This window comes from Amblyomma americanum, chromosome 1 (assembly GCF_052857255.1).
Source record: "Amblyomma americanum isolate KBUSLIRL-KWMA chromosome 1, ASM5285725v1, whole genome shotgun sequence".
Taxonomy (NCBI): Eukaryota; Metazoa; Arthropoda; class Arachnida; order Ixodida; family Ixodidae; genus Amblyomma; species Amblyomma americanum.
Window position 1 is genome coordinate 30,164,347 of NC_135497.1, and position 16,754 is coordinate 30,181,100.

Below are 16,754 nucleotides of genomic sequence, written 5' to 3' on the forward strand. Positions count from 1 at the left end.
CACCCGTACACCTCATGGAGGTGCAACACCCTTGCATCCGTGCACTGCACCTTTAAAGAGTGCTCAGCGCACCATTTTCAAGAACCGTTGGGCTTAGAGCAAACTTTTTGATTAAATCCATCTCTCTCTTCTGTCACTATTGAGCCCTGAGAAGTGGCCTATCCCGTGCAGTTGGCACGCGTTTTCAGAGGTGTACTTTTCCGATAATTTATGAACGTTCCGGAGCCCTTTCTGGGTACATTGCGACTTTCACGCTGGGTTCTCAAAAGCCCTGGTTAGGATTTTCCAGAAACGTTGTCCATACAGAACTTTTTGAAATCCTAGGGTAAAAACGTGGCGCATTGCGGCACAAGGGAGACCTCGGCATCTTTGTAGGTTAGCCGTGATCAAAGCTTGCATCACCGTACTTCTCTATGGCAATGCTCCGCATAGTGGGAGAAAGTGTGGACAAGGACGAGTTTTGCTGGTTGATTCCGACCTACTTCTTCGCTCCGCGGGTTGCGAGCGCCCTGTGTCTTCTGCCAGTGGCCACAGGCTTCGAACGCCCGTTCCTCGCTTTTGCGTCCAAACGTGAAGGCGGGAAGATCGATTGTGGATCGTCGTGCCTCCGGCACTAACCGGTCCGGCACCAGGAGCGATAGCCAGAAGCGAGCGTCCTCTTTCCGGAGGAAGAGCGCCGCCTCGCGGCAGTCGCGGCGGCGGCGGCGGCCTCCGCGTCCTCAGTTGACGGCGCAGCCATGGCCGGGATACACGTGCTGGCGCTGCTGCTTGCGTGCGCGCTCCAAGGTGAGTGGCGCCGCAGCGGCAACGCGCCGGTCCGGTTGCGATCCCCGACCGGCGCGCTGCGCGGCTGGGCGCGCGCAGTTTTGAGAGCTCGCGTCCATGGTGAACCGAAGCTTTTGAGTGCCTTATTATTACGGAGGCCGTTTTGTTGCGCGCGCGAATGACAAGCGCAATGCACGTGCGCGATGAACGTGTTTTCTAACGGTCTACCTAAGCCGCTCTATTATGCCAGTGTTAAACGACTTCCCTACCTCTAATGAAAAGGCCGGACCTGCTGGCGACGCACGCTCGTCAGCAGTGATGCAAGCATAACATTTAGAACTTTCACACGTGCTGGCAAGTTTAATTCACAATTCCTGCAGCGTCAAAACAGCACGTATTTCAGCTATTTGACGTTTATTTTAATGCCAGCGATAGCTGCGGTGAATGCCATTCTGTGTCAAAGTCACGATCTTGGCGGCAGTACTTTCCAGCATTTCAGTACGTTAGATTGTGACGCTGCAGATATTGACGCTGCCATGTCCACCCGAAAAACTTCGGCGCCCACTTCGAAATTTGGCTGAATTCTCGGGTCTGCCTAAGCATGTTTCTCTGGATCACCTATCGCGTCTGACTGTCTGGCACCCGCTATTCAATGAGGATCACGCGTGCTAGCCTTGAAAGCCGGCGTTAACGTAGCGACATGATCGCACTCTGTCCCCGCTAATTATTACTACTTTCGTTATTATTGAATGAAATGTTGCCAACTTTGGCTCAAATACGTAAGTTTTATTTCTGATTTAAGAGTGCATTTTAAATTAAGCTGACTGATAAATTGTTGCTTGATTACAATTAACACCCTCCTAAAGTCATCCCCGGGACGTTAAATAATTAAGGAGAAACTGCACAAGCTTTTTTTTATTTCAGCATGCTCACAAAGCACTGTTCCGTGCAATAAAGCTATTAGTTTTTTCTTAAAAGGCTAAGTACATGTGGAAATGAAAGTTTAACCCTAGTATGCATATTTACATCATAACGTTTCTTACAATTACTTCAAATTACAGCCCCCCCCCTCTCTTTACCTCGCCGGTATATCAACGTCTGCTAAAGCCAGAAATAGCAAGCAAAACCCTAAATGCAGAAGTCAACTGATGGCCTGAATGCAACCAGGCAGAAAAGTAAAGCAGGGTGAAAGCAGCGTGTAAATGCTTTGGAGGAACTTGAAGCGAAGCAGTTTTCTTGATGATGGTGAATACAGTAGGGTGATTGTTTACAAAGCCTTCTGTGAGCCATAGTTTGTGCGTGCCTTTTGTGCAACTTTCGAGTCGCATGTTGTGCTGGTGTTCCTTGTAGATGAATTTCCGGAAGGAGAGAGAATCAGAGCGAATTTTGTTTCAAAATAATTCACACTAACCTCTTTTAGTAACATTCGACACAGTGAACACTTGATGCTGGTTGAAAAGTGGCGCAGATAATATGCGTTCGCAAACACAACTGTCGTCTGTAGGATGTTTCAGCGTGGTTGTGGCATTTCGCCGTGATTTACAAGATTGTCCATCTTTTGCGATATTAGTTTCGCCGAAATCATCTGATTTTTGTGTCTGCGCTTGCAGTGCGGCGTTGACGTTTCCCGCTTCGTGACTCCAGAGTACAAAAATATCGCGACACATTTTTCAGGACTGTGCACCTTTATTTAATAGAGCGTGGGAAGAACGTGATGAGGCCTGTTCTTTGTTTAAAATAATTTTCAAAATATGGCAAAATGTTTAACGTACGTAAAGTTTGTCAGCGAGAACTGCTTTTTAGTTGAGCGAATATTGGTGCAAATATGGATGAAAGCGTAGCAGTTATTGAAAGCATTCAGCGTTATGAACGGTTAAAGAGTTCATAACGGCGCGCAGATCTGAGGGAACTTTTTGAGATGCGTCCATTTCTGCATTTTGGATGAGAAATAGCGGCACTAGCAAGTGAATATATTCTGTCATGACAATGCCGAGTGCACTTTAATTAAGGCGCGTGTAACTTCGTTGGAGGTTAACATTTCGTCTGAATCAAACAAGCAGCGCGCTGCTTGTTTCACAATTCGTGATTGGTTAGCACTGGCCTGCCCCACGAACCTTCACTGCCGATATCTTTCTGTTCTTTATTGAGCCACACACGAACACTCACCAGCATAATATTAGGCCTCACATTGCAACTGGGTCCCGCACGGCGTTGACCTCAAAACAACAGCTGACGTCAGCGAATCAGGGGCGCTCTCTATTGAAGCTAAAAGCTCATGACTGGCTTTCGTCTGCGCGTTGGCAACCCTGGAACGTAGCTATGCGCGAGCTGCGTTGTGAATGCGGCCCCTACTTTTCTGGTAAAATCTAAGCGCCAGCAAATTGTGAGACCGCATTGCGGAGCGTGCAGCTGACATCAGGGACAGTGCCGCGGCGGCGGTCTCCGTGATCGTACTTCACGCGACAGGCAGAGCGAATACTCCAGCCGATCTGCCCTATGATACGCTGTATACCTTTGCGTCGTGAAAGGGCACGTCGGTGGTCTTGCGTCGGCTAGTTCGCGGGATGATCGTTTAGCAGTAAAGGGCAACTGCATACGTTTTAGAAATCGACGAGCTTAAAGGGGTAGAAGGTGTGAAACTTGCACGTAAAACAAGCGTAGTTCTTTCGAGCTAGCATTTGAAATGGTGACGTAATTGCCGATTGAAATCGAGGCGGCTATCAAGGTTCTCCGCAGCGCAGTGCTCCAAGTGCGGAGCGCATCATGACGTCTTCGAAGGTACCAGTACATCTACAACGTATAAACGCTTGCTCTGAAGGAAAAAGAAAAGAAAAACAACGCTACCGAAGGTAAGGGCCTCCGAGTGTAGCATTCTTCTAGGCACGGCAGGGTGGCAGCGTAAATTTGAAATCTTGCCTTCTGTGAAGTCACACCGATGTTCTCCGCACTCCTCCGATGCTGTGAGGAGAAGCCTATAATTTAATAGACGATTACATCACTATTTTAAATGCTAGCGCAAAAACACTTGACATGCTTTACCTGCAGCCTATGTAGATTTGAATCCTTGTATAGGGCGGAATTCTCAAATGGTGGTGCAGTTTCCCTTTAATCAGCAGAGAAAGATAAGCTTAGCGTGCGCTATACGCTTCACAAGTTGCCACCATGATTAGGGAATCTGTTTATTCATTATTATTTTGCGTGCACACACAAACACGTGCACACTGCCACAGCCAACAAGTTGGAGAAGAAGTCAGCAGTGCACAAGGCAGCAGTGCTCACACTGAGCAACTGGCCTGAAGACAGGTGAGCCAAAAGAGGCCAGCTGTTTTTGTGTGAGGAGGTGCAGTCACTTGGAAGCAAACGACCGACCGAAACGGTTGGTTATTGAACTAAGATAGGCTGCAATGCTTCTTTATTTCAGTGCATAACTATACTCCGTGTTTTTGCGAGTACTTTCAAAGATTTCTAAATACAGGTTGTTTGAAATAGCAAGAAAAATCTTTTCAGGAACACACTATCGGCGGACGGTAGTTAATCAACGAAAAGTCCCCATAAGTTCATTAACTGTTATTCACTCATTAACTAGTTGATTACCACAGTATGGAGTTCGTAGCCATGGAAAATATAAAGCAATAGCAGAGTTGCATAAAACGCGAGGAAATCCGGTGTTTTTTTTCTGCACAGATAGGAAACTTGGCGGATGGGCGCAGGATGTAAAGGTGTTCCTGAACACCGGCATGCGTATTCTCCTCTTGGCCGCAAGGAACAAGATACAGAACTCGTTCCTTTTTCTCAGACTAGCAATGTGCATGACGTGGTAGAGTCGCTTTAACGGACGTTGCGTTTCCGCTTCTACGCGCCCATGCGTCCTCTTTCGCTTTAGTGCGGAAAGAGGCACCGCGCTTTCGAGAACGACTTTTCCTTCGTTTCAAACACTGGGGGGGCATCGTCTTCTCCGTGACTACCAACTCGACACTGGCCACCATGCTGTGTTCATTAAAGGGCTAGCCGCCGCGGTGTCTCGGTCGTTATGCTACTCGGCGGCTGTCCCGAAAGACGAAGATTCGATCCCGACCGCGGTGGTCGCGTTCCGATGAAGACGAAATGCCAGAGGCACGTGCACTGTGCGACGTTAGTGCACGTTAAGGAACCCCAGGTGGTCGAAATTATCTGGAGCTATTCATTACAGGGTCCCTCATAGCCCGAGTCGCTTTGGGGCGGTAAATCTCATAAAACCGAGCATAATTAAGAAGTTAATTAGTACGCATTATTTAATAAGCTAATTAGTACTGTTCGTTGAATAAATAACATACTTCGCTAATGAGTGTTTTCCTGAACAGATTTTTCTTCTATTTCGAACACCCTACTTTTAGAAATTTCTGAAAGTGCTCGCCCGGTGTACATGGCGCGTGCGCCCCGAACTGACGTAAAGCGATGGGCGTTGCAGCGTGTGCGGAAAACATTCGCGATCTTTGCAGCCCACCCGTAACGGCCAAAATTTGTTGAGCCACATACAGTGTCGAGGCCAACTGTGTTTTCGAAATTCTAGAAAGTGATATGGCTGGTTTTTGGTTTGTGAGGGTTTAACGTCCCAATGAGACTCAGGCCATGAGGGGCGCCGTAGTGGAGGGCTCCGGAACTTTCTACCATCTGTGTTTCTTTAACGTGAACTGACATCGCACAGCACACGGGCCTCTGCATTTTGCCTCCATCGAAATGCGACCACCATGGCCGGGATAGAACTAGTGTCTTTCGGGTCAGCAGCCAGCAATTCATAACCACTGAGCTACAGCGGCGGCTGAGGGATATGGCTGTTACTGACGGCTAGCTACAAAACTTTAATTGTAACCAGGTGCATAACTGTAATAGTTGAAAAGTTAACCATGATAAATTGTTAACTAGCTTACTAGTTAAACTGATTCCCTCTTTTTCACGTCTACGAGTGCTGGTATCACAACACCGCAGTAGGCAGCTGCATACCTCGAACAGCCTATTTTTAAAAAAATCGTGTTCACCTTTTCTGAAGTAGCATTTTACTATTTACACCGGGAAATCCAGCAAGCACTGTGAAAAATTTTCTAAAATAGGCTCTTTGAAATCAAAAGTAAATCTCTTCAGGAAGACACACCCTCAGCCGGAGAGGGTGATGAAGACTGGTCTCCAGTGCAATCGTCACTAAATTCTTGCTATGCTTTTAAGCGTGTGTCAGCCTACTTGATATTTACAGTGTGTTTCACCTAGGAATTTCAGAAAGTTTTAAAAACAGGCTTTTTGAGTTCGAAAAGTGCTTTTTCCGGCATAGCATATCAGAATACAGCTAAGACGTGCTGACTAGCAGGCTGATTACTAACATTGAAATGTGAACATCACTATTAGCCTTCTTAATTACTGAGAGGCGTATAGCCCACCGTAAGTGATATTCATATCGTTATGTTTTTTAGAATTTCCTTAAAGCGGTTACCTTCAGTGCTGTGGCCCCAAATTTTTTTCTATTTCGACGAATTACGTGCACTGGAGGCGTTGCTTTGTCTGATGCTTCTCGAAATTGCATGTATTTTGGCGCGATGTAGCCAAAATTTGTTTGGCCCCGGCGCCGAAGGTAACCGCGTTTTGGAAACTCTACGTGAGAAGAAACAACATTTTAATTGACATTTCGGCCGCGGGACCGGTCGTCGTCTGAAAATAGAGCGAAAGGGCTAGCAGCGCCATATGTTTGGGTGCTGCTGTCTGTATCAAAGTGGGAATGAGGGTGCAACCTTCGAAGAGCGTGAACGCAAACTTTGGTGGTAATCGCTCGGTGACGCATTGGAATATGTGCAGCGCAATTAAGGCTGTACAAAAAGTGGAAAAGCATATGTAGCCCCAAGAAGGCACGTGGCGAAACGACAAAACATGTTACAGTGGTGCAAACAAGCAGCGATTATATGTAGCGAATGTAGGTCAGAAAATTTTGCTCTCAGTTGCGTAGAATGTTGGGCATTAAAAGCAGTAAGAAAGCAATGCCGGAACGCATACTCAGTACAATGCGGTATGGAGCACATGGTGGTTATATATAAGCATACAAAAATTCATGTAACAAGAGAATGATATAGAGCGGCGGGGAATGTGTTAGAATTACTAGGAATTAAACAAATACAAATGATATTGCTCAGTGCACGCTGAGAACCCCAGGTGGGCGAAATTTCCGGAGCTCTTTACTGCGGCGTCCTTCGTGGCCTGAGTCGCTTTGGGACTTCAAACCCCCATAAACCGAACAAATGCTATCGTGTGGTACAGAAGCCTATAATACGCATGTAGAAAGGCACCTTTTTTACGCGGTTCAGTAAGCGACACCAGTCACGTCCCAATTGACATTTCCAAGCTCGGCGAAAAGGACGGCATTATGATAATAGTGGTAAGTGTTCAATGTAAAATGAACACAAAGAAGAAGGTAAAAGATTTTTGCTTACTCCGGCATATGCCATCACTACGCCGGTGGTACCTGAGCTGGGGCAGCGGAAATAAAGGACAGTAGGCAGTTTGAAGAAGTGAAATGAAAGAGGTGAGGGGACAGTAAGAAAGGATAGAGGGAGAGGTGATAAATACACTATTTACATAACAATATATTTGTCCAAGTTGCGCGCGTCCAGAGTCAATAAAAAAAGAAAGACACACGCGCGCAACGTTTCATTTCGTTGTTTCTTTTTGTTTAGTTCTTCCGTCCTTACCATTCATTTTATATTCGTCCAGGAATTATTTACCTGAAAAACTCTCTGTGCCCCCCCCCCCCCCCCCAATTCTTGGCCAATCCCTCTATGCGGGCATGTGCCATAGTATGAGGACAACAACAACAACACACAACAGCTGGGGTGGGGCGCCCAGCTGTTAATCGTCCAAGGTAGAGCACGCGGAGCGTTCGGTCACTGCGCGACGCTACCTGACGGAAAACAGGCGGGACGGGAAGCCCGTCTGTTCGAGTTAACTTTTCAACGCTTTCGTTTGCGCTTGGCGAGGCAGCTTTGAATTTATGAATTAGAAACGATTCCCAGACCTCACTCGTGGTGTCATCGAAATCCGGATAACAAAACTAACTTTTAGTTTATGATATGAGTGATCAGGAATGCCTTTGCGTTTTGGTAATGGGAAATTGGAAAGGCTGGTGCTGTAGGCTTTTGGTTATTCAAGCGCAACCGAAAAGGTGCTGGAGTTTGTCCAATATATTCAAGGCGGAATACGGAACACTCAAGCAGACCGACTGCATTTTTGGTGTCCCACGTGTTTTTCTCTTATCTTCACTGCGTAATTAGCAGCGGTTCTTACCGCTGCTTGTGATATCGGACTGGCAATTTTGGAAATAAGTTGAAAGGCCACGTAAATTCTTAGCACGTCGGTAAACTCGTCTAGGCGATTCTCGGAAGATATCGTTCAGACGCTCACTTTGCAGTAAGATATATTGTGATGACATTTCAGAATAAGTGTTACATTGGGCACCACGAAGCCGAATAAGTTAGGACAACGTTTGTAGGTTGTTGCATCGTAGGCTGTTTAGTTTTGTTAATAAGGGCCCAGCGGTCGTGTGTGTCTGCGCATTTTACAGCATCGTCAATCATCTTTGCCGGATAATCTTGTTTAGTAAGAGCTTCCATAAGTTTTGCGCAATCCTGGTAGAAATCTGATGGTTCAGATTGTGCTCTTTTGGAGCGGACTGCTTTACTAACGAATGCTTGGTTTGTAAGTTTTCATGTGGCTACTGTTAAATTGGCTCTACCGATGGCAGTCCGTAGGCTTTCTGTAGAGGTTAGTAATTAATTTTAATTACGCACTGACACTGCAACATAAAAAAATCATTTGTTGACGCCGTGTAAGAGTGGAAAAGTGAGATTGATGGGTGGATACGGTTAAAATGTATACAATGAGTCTAAAAAGTTCTGCCTCTCCGGTATCCCAGATAATGAGGGCGTCATCAATAAATCTCCTGTAGAAGAACGGTTTTAAAGTGTTGCTAATAATTAATAATTGTTTTTTGGGGGGGGGGGAAAGGAAATGGCGCAGTATCTGTCTCATACATCGTTGGACACCTGAACCGCGCCGTAAGGGAAGGGATGAAGGAGGGAGTGAAAGAAGAAAGGAAGAAAGGGGTGCCGTAGTGGAGGGCTCCGGAATAATTTCGACCACCTGGGGATCTTTAACGTGCACTGACATCGCACAGCACACGGGCGCCTTAGCGTTTTTCCTCCATAAAAACGCAGCCGCCGCGGTCGGGTTCGAACCCGGGAACTCCGGATCAGTAGTCGAGCGCCCTAACAACTGAGCCACCGCGGCGGGGTGTTGCTATCTGTGAACGCGGTTTCAAGACAGCCCATAAAAATATTAGCATAACTAGGCCCTATTTTTTCACCCATAGAAGTTCCACTCACCGGAGCGTAGAGTACATCATTAATAATAATAATTGGTTTTGGGGGAAAGGAAATGGCGCAGTATCTGTCTCATATATCGTTGGACACCTGAACCGCGCCTTAAGGGAAGGAATACAGGAGGGGGTGAGAGAAGAAAGGAAGAAAGAGTTGCCGTAGTGGATGGGCTCCGGAATAATTTCGACCACCTGGGTATCTTTAATGTATAGTACATAATGAATTCAAAATTTTGAAATTGAAGTAGGGTGTTAAGGTTCTTTATATCACTGAGGATAGCAAGCGAAGACGATGACAAGGCAAGCGCTTGTCTTACTGCGCTGCGATGTTAAGTCGAGACGTTTTATAAAAAGTGTGGTCGACAAGCTGCCTGAGGGCCTCGCGTATGTAATCGGACATGTCTAAAAGAATTATGGCGCCCCCTTTGTCCGCCGGCTTAATTATAAGATCTGAGGAGGTCGCCAATTTTGTTATTGCGTTGCATTCTGCATCTGATAAGTCGGAAAAGCACTGGTTCTTTGTGGGCTTCCAAAATGTCAGGTTGTATTGCCTTGACCGTTTCAGCTTTGGTGACGTCACTTGAGACGACAACACAAATATTCCGCACTCGCTTCAGTATGACGGATGAAAATACTATTAATTTTTTAACAGGATAGTTCCTCCGGGATCCCTGTTGCTATCGGCATCGCTGTTCACGAATTTTCACAGAGCTGTGCGGTAGTTTGTTAGAATGCAGACATAAATATTCCTCGCGGCAAATACACAAATTATTAAAATTACTTTTTGATCAACTGGAAAACGGAAATGTTCGCTGTCGTAGAAAGCGAATGTTGGGATCGAACCTGGAAGTGACAACACGGATGTCGGCAAACAGCAACCGGAGCAAAGAAAAAGTGATAATAAATGAACGCCTGACCTTGCGCTTTTATTCATTTTTTTCTGCCGCTCTCCGTCTTCTGCGAGCATCGGCAGTGAGCTGCAAGAAGCGACCAGGGTATGCCCACAGCATGCCCTGGTCACAGCACCAGTTACACTTTCTGTGTCACTGGTGCTGTGGCAATCGTGTAAATACTCTAAGCCTGAAGTTTGTTGAAAAGACATCAGTCTTTTACAAGAGCAAATTCATCGTATCTACCGGTGGAGGGACAAAAATTGGGGCCGTTTGACAGGACGCATATTTCGGCCCTATGGGAAGGCTAATGCTAGATAGCTATACAATCCTAGCAGAGGATGAGGGGCTAAATTCTTGTATAAGTCTGGAAAGGAGCGTCGTAGCTGACTTGCTGTAGAGCAGCGGGTGGGGCAACGCAGTCGCGTTGAAGTGTTTTGATTTTGAGATTTCGGCAGTCTTCTTAAATTCTTACTTGGGATGCCCAGTTTCAATGGCCATCGAGTCGATAAACTTGAAATTCTGAATCTGTATCGAGCTCGAAGGGGCTGTGTCGCTGCTACACTGCAAATCTCAATGGTCGTTGACTCAATGGTTCCTGTGTCTTAAGCCAAGCTTGTGTGGCGCCAGAACCAGTACTTTCGATTTTCCAAAAAAAAAACACCAATATTTTTATAAATCTAAACGAAATGTTGAAACACACTTCTATTAGTCATAGGAGATTTTTAGTTACTATTAAAGGCCGGTTTCGCTGTCTTGAAAGACACTGCCTTTTTTACGATTTGCTGTCGCAGCTTTGTACCGCTCTGGCTATACTGATGCCACTGGTGTTTCCGCCTTCTGCGATGGAGAGTATACAGTTAAGGCTCTTTTAAGCGGATCGATAGAATTTGGAAATTTTTATATAGGCTAATATTTTACGGCTTTCATTGAGGTTTACGAGAATAATGTTTGTTCACGCTTTTGTACCGTGAACGTATCGTGTACGAGAGTGCGCTTTGGCGCCGCTTGAAGCACCGCTAGCAACCTTGGGCAACGCTCGAAGGCCCTCGAAATCTCGGTAAAGTTCAGCGCTGCTTTGTTGAATCGATAGACTATTGACGCGATGACCATTGAAACTGCCCATGTAGCAGCGCTCAATGGCCTTCGAGTCGATAGACTATCGGTTCGAGGGCCTTCGAAATGCCCGCGTGGCAAGGTATTACATGGCTAACTGCTGTTCGTTTGTACGTACTAGGTCATCAGCTGTTTTCCCTGGTTACTTAATGATTTGGCGGTTGACTTATAATGATTAATTACAGTACGTGTAAGGTCAAGTCAAGACTTGCTTAAAACGATTTCCTATCTAGACTTTAAAAAAGAACTGAGAATTCAGAAGCTGCAGGCTCCATGTAAATTATCAGACCCCTTGGTACAGCAGAAGCATACGCGTATGCTTTAAGTGAAAAGGCATGCAGCTCTAAGCGAATACGTTTTTTCAACCACTTTTCTCAATTTAAACAATATTCTCAGATACGCCAATGTCCTCGTTACCGGATGCAGGGGTAAAAGTCGTTATTCTGAAGTGACTTTGGGGGTAACAACGTCCCTTGAGGCCGGGCGTTGGACATGTATCGCCACGCGGCGTTGCCTTATTATTTTTTTAACGTGCCACATTCTAAACAACTGAGAGCAAAATTTTCTTACCAACATTCGCTACATATAATAACTGCTTGTTTGCGCCTTTGGAGTCTGTTTTGTGGTTTCGTCACATGCCTTTTTGGTACTACATATGCCTTTTCACTTTTTGTATGGCTTTAATTGTACTGCACATATTCTTATGCGTCACCGAGCGAGTACCACCAAGGTTGGTGTTTACACTCTTCTAAGAGTGCAGCCTCATTCTACTTTGATACAGATACCAACATTGAATGTATGATGCTGCTAGCCCTTTCGCGCTTTTTTCAGACGATGGCCGTTCCCGCGGCCGAAACATAAACTGTTTTCCTTCTCATGTCTGAACCATGAACTATTGTGTGTGCGTGTGCGTGTGTGTGTGCGTGTGTGTGTGTGTGTGCGTGCGTGCGTGCGTGTGTGTGTGGGGGGGGGGGCGCAATATACGAAAGCAAAGTGCCGCCGTGGTGGCCCAGATTACTTGAAAGACGCGGGTTCGATCCCTCCCACCGCGGTCGCATTCCGATGCTGGAGGCCCGTGTGCTGTGCGACGTCAGTGCAGGTTAAATAACCCCAGGCGGTCTAAGTTCATCCACTTCGAAAACCCGAAACTGCCGCATGTCGCGATGGCAGTGCTCTCAAGCGCTCAGCTCACGAACGAATCGCGCTCGTAATTCTCGCCGGCGGCTGATTTCGCACGCGTTACTATATACGGGCGGTTTGCGACAGCGCTAAGCAGGACAAGAAAACTCGAGACTGGTCTCTTTGTCTTGAAGTTGGAGCGAAGCCAGCGTGAATGTTTGAGTCGCTACACGTGCGACTACTCCAGCGGTTTAGGAGCTGGCCGCTTTATTCGTTCATGAATTGCACATTACGGATCGCGAGGTGGTCAGGTATTCACGTGGGCGCTGTTAATGCAGAATTGCATTTGGCGTCTGCTTTCTCGGGCACTCCGTGAGTGTGACGAGGAGAGTCGAGGCATTTCTTGGGCAGTCGCGTCCAGCAATCGCGGGCGTGCAAATTTCCAGTGCGCGAGCCCCCTGTCTCAGATTTAGACCGGTGTTTGTCTCTCCGTGATGTTGAGGTCGCTCGGGAATGAAGAGCAACCCAAGTCTCACAAGCCCCACCGGTGGCAGCAGTGGCGCATCGCTTAACCGCTGCACCGGAGGCGGTATGAGGACACCCAGGGATCTGTTGGTGTAGAGAGTGACCAACTGACTAACGTGCTCAGCGCACCCTTAAAAAAACATAAGGGTGTTGAAAGGGTTCAGTCATTAGTGTTACGTCTTTAGGTGCAATTTTTCTTTTTACTGCGTACAATGGGTGAGCAAATATGTATGGGCCTTTTGTTTACTTCTTACAAGTCGGTTCTAAAACTCGTCAAAATCACTCTCCTCGGGGCTGTTGGGATAAAGCGTGTCGTATTCCACCAACTGCTGTGTCTTGCTCGCATTCACAAAGACACCTCTGTTGCAGCAGATTTTAGTCAGGCTTTAGCGCAGCCATTGACGACAGCTTGACGTGGGGCGGCGTGCCACGAATCAAAGACCCACTTGCACAAGATGCCCTACGCAGATCCGAGATGCCCTGTTAAGCGGCCACGCGAGCAGCATTGGCTTGCAGAGTGCAGCGGATCGGAGGGGATTGGTCTGCACGCGACGGAAAGAGCAGAGTCTTTCTTTTCTACCTTCTCTGACTTTGACAAACCTTCTCTTAGAAAATTCAACATGAAAAGTTCGTGTTCGACCTTCGTTTTTGGGTAAAACCCGATTTTACCCGATTCTTGCCCCGGAACGTATTTCTTGAAACCCAAATTTAACCAGATTTGTCACCGAAAATCAGCCTTCTAGATGATGTTGGTTTTCCACTTCACAGAGCTGAAGACACCGCAAGGAAATTTTGTGGATCTGTAGTGGTTATTCCAGAGGGGTGTCTTTGGTCAACGGGGTTTTCGTGCAGCGGATGAATTTTAAAAAGAGTTCGGTAAGAGAAATATAAATGCAAGGGGCCTAAACAGTGCTATCAACTAGACATTTTATTTGAATCACTGTATTAAGCGCTACTCACGCGAAATATACCCTGATCCAAGGATCTTGCGCGTTTAAAATGGTCGTTGTGGTGTTCGAATGTTTTCGCACAATACACATAAAGGCACGTCGGTCTTGCTCAGACGCGGGGGACCTCGTTAGGGGGTTGTTAATGTACGTGAGGAAATATTTGGAACCGATAAGCAAAAAAAAAATCTTAGTTGGTAAACATTTTGTTTACTGGAACCCGCGATTTCTACATATGCGGTTTATGAAAGAATGGGCAAAAATAGGGAACTTTATGTCTAACAGAAAAACGTACTTTTTCAGTAAACTGTATGCCGCTACAAAAAAAAAAAATGAGCCGAAAAAACCCGCACTACGAAAATTTTTTCTCAGTACCCTGATATTCACCCGAATTTGAGGTCGAAAAATTGCTCCCGATATTTACCCCCCGAATCCCGGAAAAAATAAAACCGGGAAACGAAAGCCGCGGACTGTAGTCCGGAAAATACGGTACATGTAACACTTCGCCGGAAGAAAGTTACTTGTGGAGAGGTTTTCTAGGACTCCTTGCAGGATTGGAAAGTAACACTAATGGAAATCTCGAGCTCTTATTTAACTGCACTTTAGGGACTTTTACCTGTTCATGTTATTTACAAAATAATTCCGACTGTCTGTATATATGGAGTGCAGGTTATCTTTAGTTGCCGGTTATGGTTTAATTTTATTTCAGCAGACTTTACACATTTTATATTTGTATATTATACATGTCTCGAGTGACTCGGGACCGCCTGTGCCTCCTGCCTCCGCTGCACTCTGCGTTGAGCCGCATGCCTGGGTGAGACCAACATGCGTCCGTTTCAGACAGTTGGTGCGACAAGGAGCGAGACTCTCTCCGTATTTCTTCCTCTGAAGTGTCGGAAGTTTTTCTCGCCGGATTTCCTTGGCCTCGTTTGGACTCTTTTTGATGATTGTGCGCAGCGGATGTCATTCTCCGCCATTTTACCACATCTGCGATGCGGCCGTGGAGGTGCGCTTAAAAACCAGCGCTGCTCAAACATCTGCACTCCTAGCTCACACCAGCACCGAGGCACGGCGCGGTTTTCAATGTGACAGCGACGCCGCTAATTTTCTACAAGGTGCAGTGAGCTATATCGTTGATCAGATTCCCGTTCTTTGCTCTGACATGACGTCAAAAAGGTTGCTTCGTTGTTTTATTACAGAATAAATGCTGGAAAATAACTTCAGTTTTCTGATCCGCGTGCCTGAGCGCTAACGGGGGTCGTCTAGGTATACCGCCGGCACGAGGCACTGTGAAAACACTTGTTCGCGCAGGGAGAGTACGAGATCGGGCTGTCTTGCGGGACCACTGATTTTTAACTGCTGGTGCTTTGATCAAGGGCTCCACATCTTATTTGCCTCGCCTATAACCGCGTGTTTTGAGCCCCTGTTCGAATGAAAAAAGATTTTGAATGCAAATCCCGTTGAACTCGATGCGTTATATATGCACGAATTGGATTATTCGCGGCGTGCGAGGAATACGTTCATGCTCCTGTTATTTAATAGTTTCCAGTCGTTGGTTCCGTTTAGTGCAGGAAACCGCAGATAAGCTCTGTCGTCGTTGAGCAGCCTATGAACGAGGCATGAGTACACAAGCAGGGCTCCGTTCTGCCGGGGCTCTGCGACACTGCCCCTCTATAGGCCAATGAGGCTGGAGTAAGCAGGAGGTTATTACCGGTGGAAATAAAAAAAGGGCAGTATGCAAATGATATTATGCTAATCGTGCCGCATGTCCCGGTAGACGGCCAAGGACGGCGATGTGCTTTAGGGGTTTGTCTGGTGAGAAGGATGCTAAGAAGGACCCGCCCGGCCGTTCTCGCCCGACTCGGCCAAGTTTTCGCAATCCTCGCGGCACCTCACCTTCAGCTGGCTGTAATTCATTTAGCACTTGCGAAGTCATCTCATTTTAGAGACACACGACCCGTTCTCAGCTGGGGAAACTAGATTCCGTGACCGCTTTGCTCTTGTGCGCGCTGGCTACCGCATTAGGAGACTTCCCTCACAGTTGGATGATTTTTTTTTTTACTAATCGGGGCTCGTAGGACGGTAAGGGCGTTTTCGCTACGCCAGACAGAACGTATTTATATTATATTTAGCATAACGGAGACGTATACACGTTTACCGGGCGCCTCAAGGGTGGGCCACCGCGCATGCGCAGCCAGCGTCCGGCAAACCCGGCGTACGCTAAATTTCTCTATTGAAAGTCGCTCTTGCCGTGCTGCAAGTAACTCGCAGATGGAACGCAAATGACAGATATGGCCCTCCGACGAAGGTGCGTGAGGAACAACAGCAGTGTCTGCCAAAGAAAGAGGGTGAATGAGGAGGAAGAGCTTCTTGAGTTGCACAGCCTCGGAGAGATGAACAGATATGGCAGCGTCGGAAAGTGCACGGGCGAGTCGCCGCCAGTCGGCAGAAAGGGGAGGTCATCGTCCCGTGGCCAGGGACAGGCACCAAGTTGACTCGACGAATTCTGGGTGCTTGTGCAGTGAAAAAACATTCAAAGAAGGCTCGTTTCTTTCTTGATATCATTTGGGGACGTAGTTTTTATCCACACTCTTGCGACCGGCGAATATCATAGCTGCACACTACTGCAAGTTGTGAGTATAGCTTGTGCAGTCACACTCAAAAGGCACAAAAGGGCCGCAATATAGAAACTATACTTAAAACAGTCAAACTTTGCAGAGTTTTCCACTAAACGCTGTGTGGAAAATGGCTGCCTGACCCGTTCACGCGCACTGAGGACAAAGTCGTACCTAAACTGTGCAGAAAAAAAGGTTAGTACTGCGCGAATGAGACACGACAGGAGAACGAGGAACAAAAATGACAACACAGGCGCCTGTGTTGCCGTTTTTGTTCCTCGTTCTCCTGTCTTGTCTCATTCGCGCAGTACTAACCTTTTTTCTGCAATGAAAAAACTAGCCCGCAAGAACGCTCTACTTGTAAACTCTGGGACATGAATGCAAGCAA

The 16,754-nt window shown here is 46.8% G+C and overlaps 1 protein-coding gene across 1 annotated transcript in view; it reads left to right on the forward strand.

The window, feature by feature from the left end:
• The first annotated feature begins 645 nt into the window (after positions 1-645).
• LOC144112447 (protein Skeletor, isoforms B/C-like) overlaps positions 646-16,754 on the forward strand; it is a 100,625-nt gene continuing 84,516 nt past the window's right edge. Inside the window, exon 1 of the mRNA XM_077645282.1 lies at positions 646-786. Coding sequence (XP_077501408.1) covers positions 738-786 — 49 coding nt within the window. The 5' untranslated portion in view covers positions 646-737. The remainder of the gene's footprint in view (positions 787-16,754) is intronic.